This window comes from Cebidichthys violaceus, unplaced genomic scaffold (assembly GCF_023349555.1).
Source record: "Cebidichthys violaceus isolate CVI_PGR_0920_01 unplaced genomic scaffold, fCebVio1.0.p SCAF_6, whole genome shotgun sequence".
Classification (NCBI taxonomy): Eukaryota; Metazoa; Chordata; class Actinopteri; order Perciformes; family Stichaeidae; genus Cebidichthys; species Cebidichthys violaceus.
Window position 1 is genome coordinate 9879311 of NW_027176816.1, and position 13365 is coordinate 9892675.

General features: G+C 40.8%; 1 protein-coding gene across 1 annotated transcript; it reads left to right on the top strand.

Moving 5' to 3' along the window:
* The first annotated feature begins 4881 nt into the window (after positions 1 to 4881).
* Positions 4882 to 13365, top strand: LOC137889307 (ERBB receptor feedback inhibitor 1). The gene is made up of 4 exons (XM_068733103.1): positions 4882 to 5039; positions 9064 to 9216; positions 9918 to 9997; positions 11057 to 13365. Exons 2-4 carry the CDS (start codon positions 9170 to 9172, stop codon positions 12043 to 12045), a joined length of 1116 nt encoding a protein of 371 aa, XP_068589204.1. The 5' UTR covers positions 4882 to 5039; positions 9064 to 9169; the 3' UTR covers positions 12046 to 13365.

Below are 13365 nucleotides of genomic sequence, written 5' to 3' on the forward strand. Positions count from 1 at the left end.
ACCACCCTCACACACACACGCACTGCCTACGTTTACGCAGCGTCCTACCTCACCACAGCATCACTTCCTCACACTTAACTAGGATACCGCCTCAAATAGCCAGCAGCAATATAGACAACATTTTCCAAAGAGGTAAATCAACCCAGTGGGCATTGTAGGTGGAAGTGCTGATAATCCTGTAATCCCCCCCGAGTCATTTACTGCATGAATCGGTCGTGTTGCCAGGAAGAGACTACCACGTCTGCTTTGACTTCTTTGGGACTTATCTGCTGGAGGACTATTATAATGTCACACAGGGGGCTACTCTCCCTCACATGGGCATCTGTGATCAGGGAAGTGGAGGAGGAAAGCAAGGAAGGGAGCAGTAAACTGTAAAACATGGTGCAGTCTGGCTCTGCCGGTGACTCAACAGGAAATGATGGAGCGGGAGTAAGTTAGGTGAGAGAGGGAAGAAGGTGGGAGTGAGAGGAGAGATAAAGTGAGGGAAAAAAAAAGAAAGAATGACTTTGTCATGCCTCAGGACTGAGCTATGTTGTGAGGAAATGCACACTAAGAGACATCATACTGAAAAAAAATCGTAAAAACACAGATGCCCCCCCACTCCCCCCTCGCTACTCTGCACAATAGAGTTCATGACGTGGTAAATAATCAGCAGTTGAACAACGATACTACCAAACTTGGCTATTTTCCGTTGCCCTCCAGAAAGGTGACCGTGTTTGTCATGTGGTGGTTCAAAAAGACTTTGCCCTCGGAACAGGTTGTGACCACTGTGAAGACAAGCAAATATTGATCGTGTCTTCCTGTCACACAATGATGCAACCTTGTGTTTGCGATAACAAATAACAATTTTTTTTTTTACTGAGAGAGTTGATACTGAGGATATTATAAAAAAATGCCCATACACAGTTTATTTTCTCCTTCCTTCACCCTCACTTAACTGAATTTCTTAATGAGCTGTAGATCATCTTCACAGGGATGTGGAAGGCCTCCTGCTGGGCCTGTGGACCCTCTGCCCACATTGAGGCCTGAAATCACGGGAAGGGAAGCTGCCCTGGCCTGCAATACTGCATCCTGGGCAAAGAATCGCTCTTTTCATGCTCGAGTCTCTGCCATTCATTGAAGCTGTCACCATGAAATCCGATGTCACAGGGTTTAAATCACTGTAATCCTTGCCACTTCCTCTCGCTTCTTTGCCCACTGTTTTGTTGTTCTCTATTGGTGCCCTGGGGGAAAAAAGTATTTCTTGTCCTTTTATAAGGATAGCACCACTACAGATAAAGATGTGTGTTTGTATGTGTGTGTGTTTTCCGCCTCTAATCCATTAATTTGCTTGTAGCTACATTTCATTCACAGGGCACACTAGTGGCCTGTAGTGCTATTTGTGTAATTTGTACCAATCAATCTAACATCTGATCAGAATAGCTTTCTTTCACAGAGAGTATTTCCTTTTGGGCGTCAGCGCAGTTCCTGAACGACCCAATGATCAAAAGGCAGCACAAACATCATTCTTCAGCCCATCCTCCTCTTCCTCCAGGTGGCTGTTGGTTCTTTGATAACTGAGCTGTCTCCTCACAGGATGAGGTCAAAGGCCACGATGCGAAGCCCACTCAGACATTTGAGGAACCCGATTCCTCCCTGACGCCTCCGACTTCTCAGACCCAACCGCAGATCCATTAAGTTAAAGAAGATTAAAAGAAGGGTGTGTTTTTCAAATCACACAAAACTCTGCCAACAGCAGTGATAGAAGTCTGAATGAATGGTACTCATTCAGGACTTTTCTAAACCTATTTATCCCTAGTTCATAAAAGCGATGTAGCGACATTACTCTCTGGCAGTCTAAAAAATTACATCAAACATGACTGTTACACTTCAGGCTGAAGGAAGTAGTGGGCGGTAGCTAAGAAGTTCAATTTACTGTCTTTCATGAGAAATACTCTCTGGTTTTACACAATTGGTGCAACGTCATTCCAGAGTTGGATGACGATGCCCCTTGTTTCAGCTCTGGTGCTCTATTACAGAGTTTACTCATCTACTCAAGAACGCTTCTTTTAATGGACACAAATTTGAACTTGTTACACATGTAACAGCTATAACTGAGACATATTTCCATAATAGTCTCTTAAAAGTTTACATCTAATAAACGTATGTGATACACGTCTCATTAGACGTCACAACCTCTAACAGGATGAGTGACAAATAACAGGAATATGAAACTCAAACATAAGACTGGTGGACCGTGACTTTGAAAACAGCAGCAGGCTCGTCTGTCTGCAGTCTGTAACGGGGCTCTAATTACTATTACATGTTTGTACACAGCTGGTTCCTCTATAAGAGAATTCCCTGTGTCACCATGTCAGCACATCAACCTACACAAATGTATTTACCATAGAACACGTTTGTTAACACCTACTTACTTTTTTTTCCTATTCCAGCTTGAGACATTGTTAAATGGTGGGCCGACATTTATCTTCTGAGATATTTCTCATTTCTGTTCACAGCATTTTGAAACTGTCTCAGCCGATTCAGCTAAATCATTTAGCCTTGGTGATTCTTGTCTTTGATCGAATTGAGCTCATTAAAGAAAAAATCATAAACAGAAGGCCTTGATGTCAGTCGAGCTTTGATGATCCATCTTCAGTTTTGCAGCAGCGTGAGGGAGTTCTTTTGAGAGTAATCCATCACATCTTTGAAAAAAGCAGCAGCAGGAGGAGGAGGAGGAGGGGGGGTTACAGATGTGGGAGGTGGGCTTCTGACTGCACTGACAGCTGTGAGGGACGGAGGTCTCTCAAAGCAGGAAATGACTTGACCTCCCCTGTGGGAGACTGGCCCACCCTGTCAACAGCCCCCACAGCTTTGAGCATCCTGGGTCACCACAAGCGCCCACGGAGGGCCTCGGAGCAACAGTAGGACAGAAAATCTGCCGGCCCCGGCGGCAAAATGTTTAAATGTGTACGATGCCGGTTCACCTCTACACAACAGAACAGAACAAGTCACTGAGACCTGAAAAGGGCTTGACAATATTCAGATGTAGGTTGCGCCATTACCTTTCAAAGACAAAGCCTTACATTTGTTGGGTGGAGCATGACAACCAACAGGAGTTTCACCTTTAAGTCACACATGGAACCACATGTGATATCAGTCACTTCATTGCACCACAGGAAGTGGATCAAACGGCCTATTTGCTAAAAACGTATGAGTATTCCTTTAAGCAAACAAATTATGTTGGTGGAAGAGGAACAGTTGATGATTGCAGCAATAGAAGCACATGTGGTGTATTTATTTTGTGGGTTTGTAATTTACAGCAGGTATATAGGTATAAGGCACTCCTTAATCCATATATGACCCTATAAGGATTTTATTAGAGTATTAAAACAGTGAAAAAATATAACACTAGGCTAGAAGGAGGGGCGGTCACAGGGTCATTTGGCATCTTTTATGAGGTGGTTATTTTATTCAGCACTTTACAATATTTAATGTGTCAATTTGCCTGAGGCTTTATTTGGATTGTAGCAACAGTAAAAAGACAATTTAGCAGTCTGGAGGAAGACTGTAGGCCCAGTGTGGTCTGGACTCTGTGGTAAAAAAAACAAGAATGGCCTGCACTCACGTCCCTGTTATTTTCCAGTAAATGGCCTCCTGTATTGTCCTTCATTCTCTCGGCGTGGGTGAAGACAAACACAGACAGTGAACTCCTATGTGACATCCAGGCTTCAAAACAAGTCCACATCCACCATAATTGGGCTGCCAATCTTGTATGTGTTCTTCTCTATCAGACGTATATTGTACTGCACGCCAAAAGCCACCCACACACTCACTGACTCCCACACAGGTCAGTCCAAAAATTGTTTACTGCCTTATGAAGGGCAATTTCCCAAACAGTCAACACACAAGGCAGATAACATGAGATTATTATAATTCTGGGCATCTCTGGGCATTGTTGCTATTTGAGTGTAACGTTTTGTACGGGAAACATTGTTTATAAAACTGGAAATCTGACTGATGAACATTAACATAAATTATCCTGGATTAAATTAATTGCTAATTATATTAAAAGCCCTCAATAATATTGCAATTTTGTTGGATTTACAGACTTGAAATAGTTGCATGTCTATCATTGATTTCCAAAATTCACTGGGAGTGAGGACACACACGATAACAGCTGCACTTGGAGTGACTTTCTGTTTGAATATGAGTTTATCTGAGCCGTATTCTGAACTGAAAATCCACCTTCTCTGGTTTACAGTGGTGGAGGACGTATTCAGATCCTGTACTCCATCTATAGTCAAAATCCTACATGGAAGTAAAAGTACAGAAATATAGCAGCAAATGATATCAAAGTGTTGTTTTCTTGTCTTAATGTACAAGCATCATTTTAATGTTGCAGCTGGTTAGAATATAGCTGATTAGAACCTTTTCTGTACTGCTTTGTAGTTTAAACAAGAACAAAGCCTACAAACTATCATGTGTTTTATAAATTATATTTAAATCTGTAAACTAAGTGACTAGAGTTGTTTGTTTAAACTAAATACAAATTAAATGAAATACAATATGTCCAGCTGAAAATAAATGGAGTAGAGTTAATGTGAATATTCAAGTACCTTATACAAGTCTCACACACACACACACACACACACACACACACACACACACACACACACACACACACACAGACGCACACAGGCATGTAGTAATTTTCCATCTCTGCTGGTTTATAAGCCATATACTACTTTTCCTAGTAATGTTTAGTTTTTCCTTATGTTTCTTTTAGGGGGATTTTTTTTCCCTTTAAGACGGACTTGGGAGGAGTTACAGTAACGCTGTCCGGGTGCTGTGAGGATTTAAAAGGAGATGTGGAAACCCGCGTCACGCTGACTAAACGAGTTTAACCTCCTCCCGGGCTTGTTGATAGAGGAGGGATATTGCACATGGTTCAGTTTGGACTGAGGGACTGACTCGTACTCGCCTGTTGATTTTCTCTCACTGGACAGCAACAGGTCAACCGACCCGGCTTTACGTGATGGACTAATGACGTTTTAATGGTAAGACTCTCCTTCGTAATAGCGATGAAAATGATAAGTGGCTTGATAAAACAGGGCTTTAAATACATTTAAACTGGGCTACCAGAGGCAGTGTTTGACGTGAACGGGAGAGCCTGCTAATTGGATCGTATTCCTAGCGCGGAACTTAACGTTAAATGTGAAGAGAATTGGGAGACGCGGCCAGCTGGTCCGAAGTTACCGTGACCGTTTGTTGTTTCTCTGTGAACACACTTTGGTTGAACTGTGTTGACTGATTCAGCTCGTCTGTCTGGGTTAGTTGTCTGTGAGCAGCGGGACAGACTGCTCTCTTGACCCGCTGCACGGTTCCTCGATGTCCGCCAAGTGAAGTCCATCTGGGGATGGGTGAGTCCTGGACTGCTCGGCCCATCCACGGTCAGCCGCTAGTTGGCGCTGAAGTCACGGGGCGAAATGGTGGCGTTGGTGTGAGGAGTTTCGTCCAATTTGATATGAATACATTTATTAAACTTTAATTCTAGTGATGACAAATTAAAATCGTGTTAAATATCTATCTATCTATCTATCTATCTATCTATCTATCTATCTATCTATCTATCTATCTAGTATATTTCTATATACTTGTTCTGTACATGTGCTGTAACTATACTATACTACATATTGATCATATAAAGGAACTACAGAATATATATATTGTGATCAGTAACAACGCCTAGTTAGTTAGACTACTTTACAATTTAAATAAAGTCGTATAAAGTTGTTAAACATTGTTAACAATATTGCATTTATGTTTTTAATTGTTGCCTAATCAGATTGTTGCCCATTATAAATAATAATGAATGGCTCTCTCAGCTTAATCAGTTCATTTTTTAATGTAATGTTTTGACAGGTAGTCAAATTTGAAAGCTGGATATAAATTAGCTAGAGGAAATACCATTTTGGGTTGCTCTAAATAGTTTAACCTATAAATATTAATCTTTACTGAGGCAGAATTACAGTGTACAGCTGCCACTCACTAACTCATAAATTGGAAAATTTCCTATGACATCACCTAACTTCCCCACCTGCAGGCTGTGAGGAACTGAGAATCAGCTCTGCTGTAATATTTGTCTTTTCTGCCAACAACACCCATCGAATCATCTTTATATGGCTCTTAATAATCTGAACAGTGTTGAAATGATTCATATCCGAACAAACTGCTGAAAAATATAAACTATAAAAATTAAAAGATATAAACATTTTTTTTTAAATAAATAGGCCTTTATGCCATAAAGTTGCTAAAGTGTATATTGGCCGTGTTGGTGTGTGGCATATATTGCCCAGGTGGGCTGTGCAAATATCCAGTAATATAGAAATATTAATGAAAAGACTGAATTCCTGCTTAGTTTTTTAGAGATACAACATTTTAGTCATGGGCCTAAAATGTAAATGTCACAGCTGTTAACTATAATACAAAATAACTACACACTTAAAAGATCAATGTTTTTGCAAATGACAGAGAAAACTAAATCTGCATTTTATTTTCTACGTTTTTTGTTCAACCTACAAACTGTACATTTTCCCCCACATGCCACTTTTATCCCATCATGCCATGTGTAATGAATTATCATGATCAGGGGACTTGAATGGTTAAATCAACTGCATCCATCAGGCATGTCCTGGTCACATCTACAACACAGGCCTCAAACATATGACCCATTTAGAAACCAATACATGTAGAGTAGACAGTCTGAAACAAGTCTGGTTGTTACTAAACTATTGAACTATACTATAATACTATAAAACTTTATGAAAGCCTCAGTCACAAATTTAGATATCTGTCCTTTAAATAAACCAACTACAGTTGTCTATTTAGATTAATTGATTAAAGAAACTTTGATCTAGGCTGCAAATACCGGTGTTGAGAAATTTAAGTCACATATTACGGCTTTTTTAAAATTTGTATTGTGTCTTGCTAATGTTATGGTGGAAACATTTACAATAAATGCATTTGGTAAGATTTCTTTCCAGCCTGCTAAGCTCTGAGTGTAACTTGGCCAGTGGAATTAACGGCAAGTTGTAAATCAGGTGATGTAAAGCACATACTTTATACTAGCACCATAATTAAATTATCTGTAAAGGTCCAGTCAGTGAATGGCCTATTGCCTGTAAAAAAAAGTGAAGTGGGAACAGCCAAGGACAACATATCTCCTGCAAGAGATAAACAAACTGTTTTTCAGCCTCTGGCTTCTCCTTTCAACGGTGCCAGTCACACAATTTGTGGCACAGGCTCATACCTTGGCCATGTCAGCTTGTCTCCATGGCGTATCTTCAGTCCTAACCTCATGGGAGAGTTCACTTGTATTTTCAGGCTTGCTTCACTGCGCACCAAAGTGACACAAAGCCCCATTCATGGCTGAGAGTGGCTCCATTCATGGACCCCGAGTACTTGCCGGTAGAATTCATAATTGTTCAGCGTCTTCCATCTCCGAGGATCACTGGCGGAAATGACGCAACAGTCGGTTGTTTTAGGGATGACATAAATATTCAAATGGACGTATGGGTCACTGTTTTGTTTGTGGTGGGGTTTGTGTTGCATTATGCATGCGCTGCATTGTTTGCTTCCCACGTCAACCGTCAGCCTGTCAGTGACATGACACAGAGCAGGACTTTGAAGAATAAGATTGCAGTGTGATAGTAAAATTGAGAGTAGGAGGGAGGAGGGAGGTTACTAATTAGTGGTTTGCTGGAGAATTGCTGCATGGTTTTGTTTTCTGTTATTGTTTTTATGGGTTAAATGCAGTAGTCAAATTTCATTTATATAAACTCTATGTGACAATTGACGAAGGGCCACATGTTTTGAGCTGCATCCCTGCTGGAAGCTGTGAGGGAATGAATACTTTGCTTGTTGACTGTGCAACAGGGTAGACGATTGCTGACACAAGGGCATCACTCAGTTTCAAACCACTTCAGTTGTCAAACGGTCTCTTTAACAACATCTTTGACCCTCCACCTTGTGAGTAAAGCCAAGGAAGCAAGGCTTATGTGTCTCCTGTCACATAAAAGCAGGATGACTAGCATATCCGTCACAGCAAACAGATAATTATTGATATCATCATTATCGGCCCTCAAGTTCCATATTAATCTCTGAGGATGACCATAACTTGACCCAGAATACATGTGTTCATCTCCACGTAAGGGTATATCAGTTGGTGTCTGTGACATGTCTTGCTTTTAGCTTTTTTAATTTAATACAAAATTAAACAAAACTTTTTTTCATTAGTCAGCAGACTAAGGCAATACCTAATATCATATGTGTGTCTCAGTAGTGGAGTTTGTCATGGAGTATCACAGGAATGCTGCACAATTAGCCCCTGTTGTAAGGGCGGATACTGCAGAGTTTCATGGTCACAGAGAGGAAGGAGGCCGACGAGTACTGCTGCCCTCCCACATCTGACCCAGAGGTTGTGCAACAGCCTGCTCATCAGACAAATGGCTTTAAGCTGGAACCACAAAGAGACACACACATGGCAGCTGCCTGCCAGAGCAGACGAAAGTCATTTACTGGGCTTCTGTTGTGACTGTTATTTCTTAAAGGCTCACCTAATACGATGGAGTTTCAGGAATGTAAGTTTCTATTTACTGTACGTAGTTAATACACAAGACACAAGACGGATATAATGATTTATCTGTAGGTGATAAATGTTTTTGTGTTTCAAGCCTATAAGTATTTGTTATAGAATATCTGTCCTGACCATTGACCTGCCTGGTAAGACGAGTGCATGCAGCTGGTTGTGCTGGATGCGGTTGTGCTCCAGATGTGCACTGTTTATATGCCCTGTTCATGGCCAGTTCACACTGACGAAGGTGTGACCGGAACAAATAAAAGGAGTGATGTAATGCAAAAGCCAAATGTTGAAGATTTGTTCATGCTTTTTTGTGTTTAAAGCCTAATTCTGACCTGACACACCTGCTACAACTAGATGTGAATGTACAAGTTTCCTGGTTATTAATGGAAAAATAGCCAGATGAATCCCCTAATACTCAGTTTTCTGTTTTTCTCCAACAGCTTTCTGATGGCTAGAATGAAGCTGTGATGGGTTCGATGGAGCTGACTTGTGTTCAGATACCAAACAGGCCTTCATGCTTTTTGAGAACACAATTTCCTCCACAAAATGGCTGGAAGTCAGAATAACGACTGGTCAGAACATGACCTGAACATGTACGCAAACACCGCTCTAGTAGTGATAGAAACAAAATGTAAACAAGGATCAGTTATTATTACGTAGTGTGACAATACAAACACGTCTTTAACTTTCATCAAACAATATCAAGAGTATAATTCTGACACTATTCATGTTAAATACATGGCACAAAACAACCGAAAATCATTTTTTGTGTTATTTTATCATGTTTTATATGTAACAGAAAGAAAAATAACTAATATAAATGTATTCAGTGCTTCATGTCAGCATCCAAAAACAAATATTTAAGATGTTATACATGGAACAATAAACATACACTATTACATTAACTTAGCCCCAGAGTAAATCCTCATGTGTCTGTGATCGGAATCCATCATATTCTTTGTTAATGGCAATTTTATTTAAAAAAAACCCAAACCCCAAATCTACCATTGCAATCTGTATTACACACAATGTGCTCTACGGTTTGGGTTATTGTTATATACAGATTTGCAAAAGAAGTTTTACATACAGAAGAAAATGGTTGAGCGAATGTAACCTGCAATTCTGTTACATAATGTAAAAACATGGAGGAGAGCAGAACATATGTTCTGTTTAGGCATATGTCATGCTTGTTATTTCACATACATAATGACTTACTCATGACAGGTTATGTGTAGGAATGATTTACACACATGCACAGCTCTGTACGGATTTCTCAACTTCTCTTGTGTTGCAGAGAGTGTTTTGGCCTGAGTGCTGACATGGAACAAAACCTGACGGAGCTTCAACAACAGCAATTAGACAAGGGACTTAACTGTGAGTCTTTTACGTGTTATTGTTTTTACTTGTAAATTATTATAAATATACTACAAAGAAAACTACAGATTGACAACTAGCAACCAGTTCAGTTAACGTGGCTGGATGTGACACAGGTGATGGTTTAAATGTTGTGTGAATTTGAAAGAATCTCATTTAAAATTCCCAAAGGAATATTGTAATAATAATATTCATCTGTAATTATTTATAATTGGGGCAATGCTTTTTGAAAATGAATTGTTACTATAACCTGTTTTAGATTTGTGTGATCTACATTAGAATTAAGTGTTAAACCTTGAGATAGAAAGATGTGTTCAAACACACACAGTACACATGATTATCAGTTACCTGTGAAAATTAATAAAAAAACAAAACACTGATAACATTTTACAGCAAATGACATTCTTGACCTTGTCAAAAACAAAAGGTCAGAAATATTTTTGGACCATATATTTTTGGAAATCTTTAGTGCTATAAACCCTGTTTAACTAATAAAACAGCGTGTTGACAGGGTTATGGTGAGTTTGTCATCACTGGACTGAGCTGTGTAGCAGAGGTAGCGGAGATCGGAGTGAAGGAGGAGGGGAAGCGATTGCTCCTTGGTCACCAGCTGTTCCTGCAGTCTGGGGCACGTCGGATGTTTCCACCGAGAAAGTTATGGGAAGCGCCGTTAAGATTATGGCCTGCGCTGCAGATAATGACGAAGCTGCGTTAATCAGGGTGTTGTGGCTGATGTTTGACGAAGAGGGTGATAGGTTAAGCGGTTGTATTCAACATGTTTTTACTCCCGTTTCCTGAAAGATACCTTCAGCAAAACAGGAGGGTTTTTTTCTAAGTAGACTGACCCACTCCCCCTGGTATTTTCTCCCTCCTACGCCAATCACTACTCTCAAGTTAAAGTTTTCCATGTTTCCTCCTCTGAGAATTGTTTGTGCAGTGAAGGAAACAACAGTGATAGCAAAACCATGAACGGCAAAGCAACGGTTTCTCGGTGTGCAGTTCAATTTAGGATTTCATGAAGACGGTCGTTTAATACCTGATTGTTTTTCCCTTTCCCAGGCAACATCTCCCAGTCTCCTTTCTACTCTGATACGTACCGCCTAGTGTCTGATAACACGCTACGGCCTCATGAGGGAGACCAGGTGGTCCCTTCTTCCCAGAGACGCACTGTGTTTGGGGGCCATCAGAGAGAAGCCAAACCTCTGCCGCCTCTGCCTGACCCTGAGGAGGTCATGTCTGATGAGGCCGCCGATAGTGAGGTGGAGTTTTTTACCAGTGACCGACGGCGCCTTTTGCCCAAAAGCTGTCCCAAGGCCATGTGCAGGGGCACAAACAGAGGCTTCGGCCAGGTGAATTATGCCTACCAGGAGAGCTCGTGGCGGGCTGGTGGTGCTGGGACCGGCTCCATGGCTTTCTCGTGGCCAAGCCGAGAGGACAGACCAACCGGCAGAGAAAGCGGGTTTTGGGCACTAGCTGCCCAGAGAGAAGACCACCAGCATGTGGTGTCAGCAGTCGGGGATGCTTTGCCTAGCAAACAGCCAGACCAACACAGACTCCAGTTTCCCTGTCCAGGCCCTGCTTCCCAGCCTCTCCACCGCAGCACCTCAACCTGCCCCACTGACAGGCCACTAATCCCTCCTCGTATCCCCATCCCGCCAAAGCCTCTCTCAAAGACTGTGAGCACCAGCGAGGAAGACAAGCCTCCCAAAATACCTCCAAGGGTCCCCTTAGTCCCACCCTGCCCACCACGTACCCCGAGCCCCAAGAGCCTTCCAATTTACATCAACGGAGTGATGCCTGCCACACAGAGTTTTGCTGCTAACCCAAATTATGTGAGTAAGGCATTGCAGAGACAGCAGAACGAAAGGGTACCACCCGCAGCTCAGTTTTCCCCCTGCATTGTTCCCATTGTGAAGGACGGAAGGAAGGCCAGCGCTACACACTACATCCTTCTGCCGCCTGGCCGACCGACGTACTCAGACAGACGAGAGAGACTCCTGAGTGAACCAGCCAGGATGGGGAACAGCAGCGTCTGGCAGAACAGATAGAAACCATCACTTATGTCCGTCTGAAGCTTGATGAGTACAAAACTGTGACTGACATCATTAATAACCATGTGGTACACAATTGTGCCGAGTGTGTGAAAACATTTATATGCTACATTCACACGTCTAATGTCATACTGGTGTTATTTTCAATGACTTGATGTTTTTCCAGATCACTTATGTCACACAACACTGTGAGGGTTTTTAATCTGTTTTTTTTAACATCTTACCAGTCAGTATTTTAGCAACATGAAAATAATTAAAACATTCCAGTATTTTCACTAACAGATTACAGATCTGTTTTCAATTTTGGTTTGCTCAGATTCTGCAGTTTCCTCACAGTGAACATGTCTTATCACTCATTCACTTTTAAGTCTGACAGCCATATGCTCATATCACTAATACTATATTTCTTACAAGAGAACAAATAATTACTGTACGTACAAGCTGGGCTTGTACCAAACTGATCATCACATGTGCGTTTTTTTTTAATGACAATGCTGCTTGAAATCTTAAGTATGATTTATTGATATATTTAATGTTTTTCTGAATCATTCTCACTTTAAGATTTATGTTAAATTTAACAATGTGGCCGATATTAGTGCAACACAACACAACCAAAACATGCTTTGAACTACAGTGAAACAAACACCTGATAAACCTTTTAATTTTGTTTCTACTTCAGTGCTTATGACTTTTGCCGGCTTTTTGAACAAGCCACATCTTACCTGCAAAATACGATACAAGCATCGACTCTTGCATCATATTCTATGCTCATTTGCACAAAGTTGAATCTATTTAAAGGAATAAAAAGAGTGGCCTCACCACCAGAACACACGACTGAAACCTGCGGTCATCCTCAAAATGATTGACAGGTCTTTTTAATACATATGAAGTACACAAGTAAACAACTCTTTACTTTTTCATTAGTAGTGTTTGTATACACGGTAACAGATGCTTCCATTTTCACTTATGGTCAGTTGACAAACTTTTGATCTTTATGAAGAATTGTTTTTATTATGTATGTGCTTTTATCTCAAACAACGTATGTTTAAAAAAGTACATATTGGGCCTTTAATGATTCCGTATGTGTGTGCACATGTGTGCATGGAAGTCATGTTACGTTTACACTGTAGGGATGCAGACCTCTGTCTACAACCTTTGTTACATCAACAGGTTGGAAGTTCTCATGAAGATTCTGTGTCAGATTTGGCCCAAGCAAAAGCTGTTTATAAGTTCATAATGTTGTTAATGTCAAAAGAAAATCATTGTAAAATTGTTTTTTTAATCTATTTATAGAAATAAAATAACTTATTCATTCTA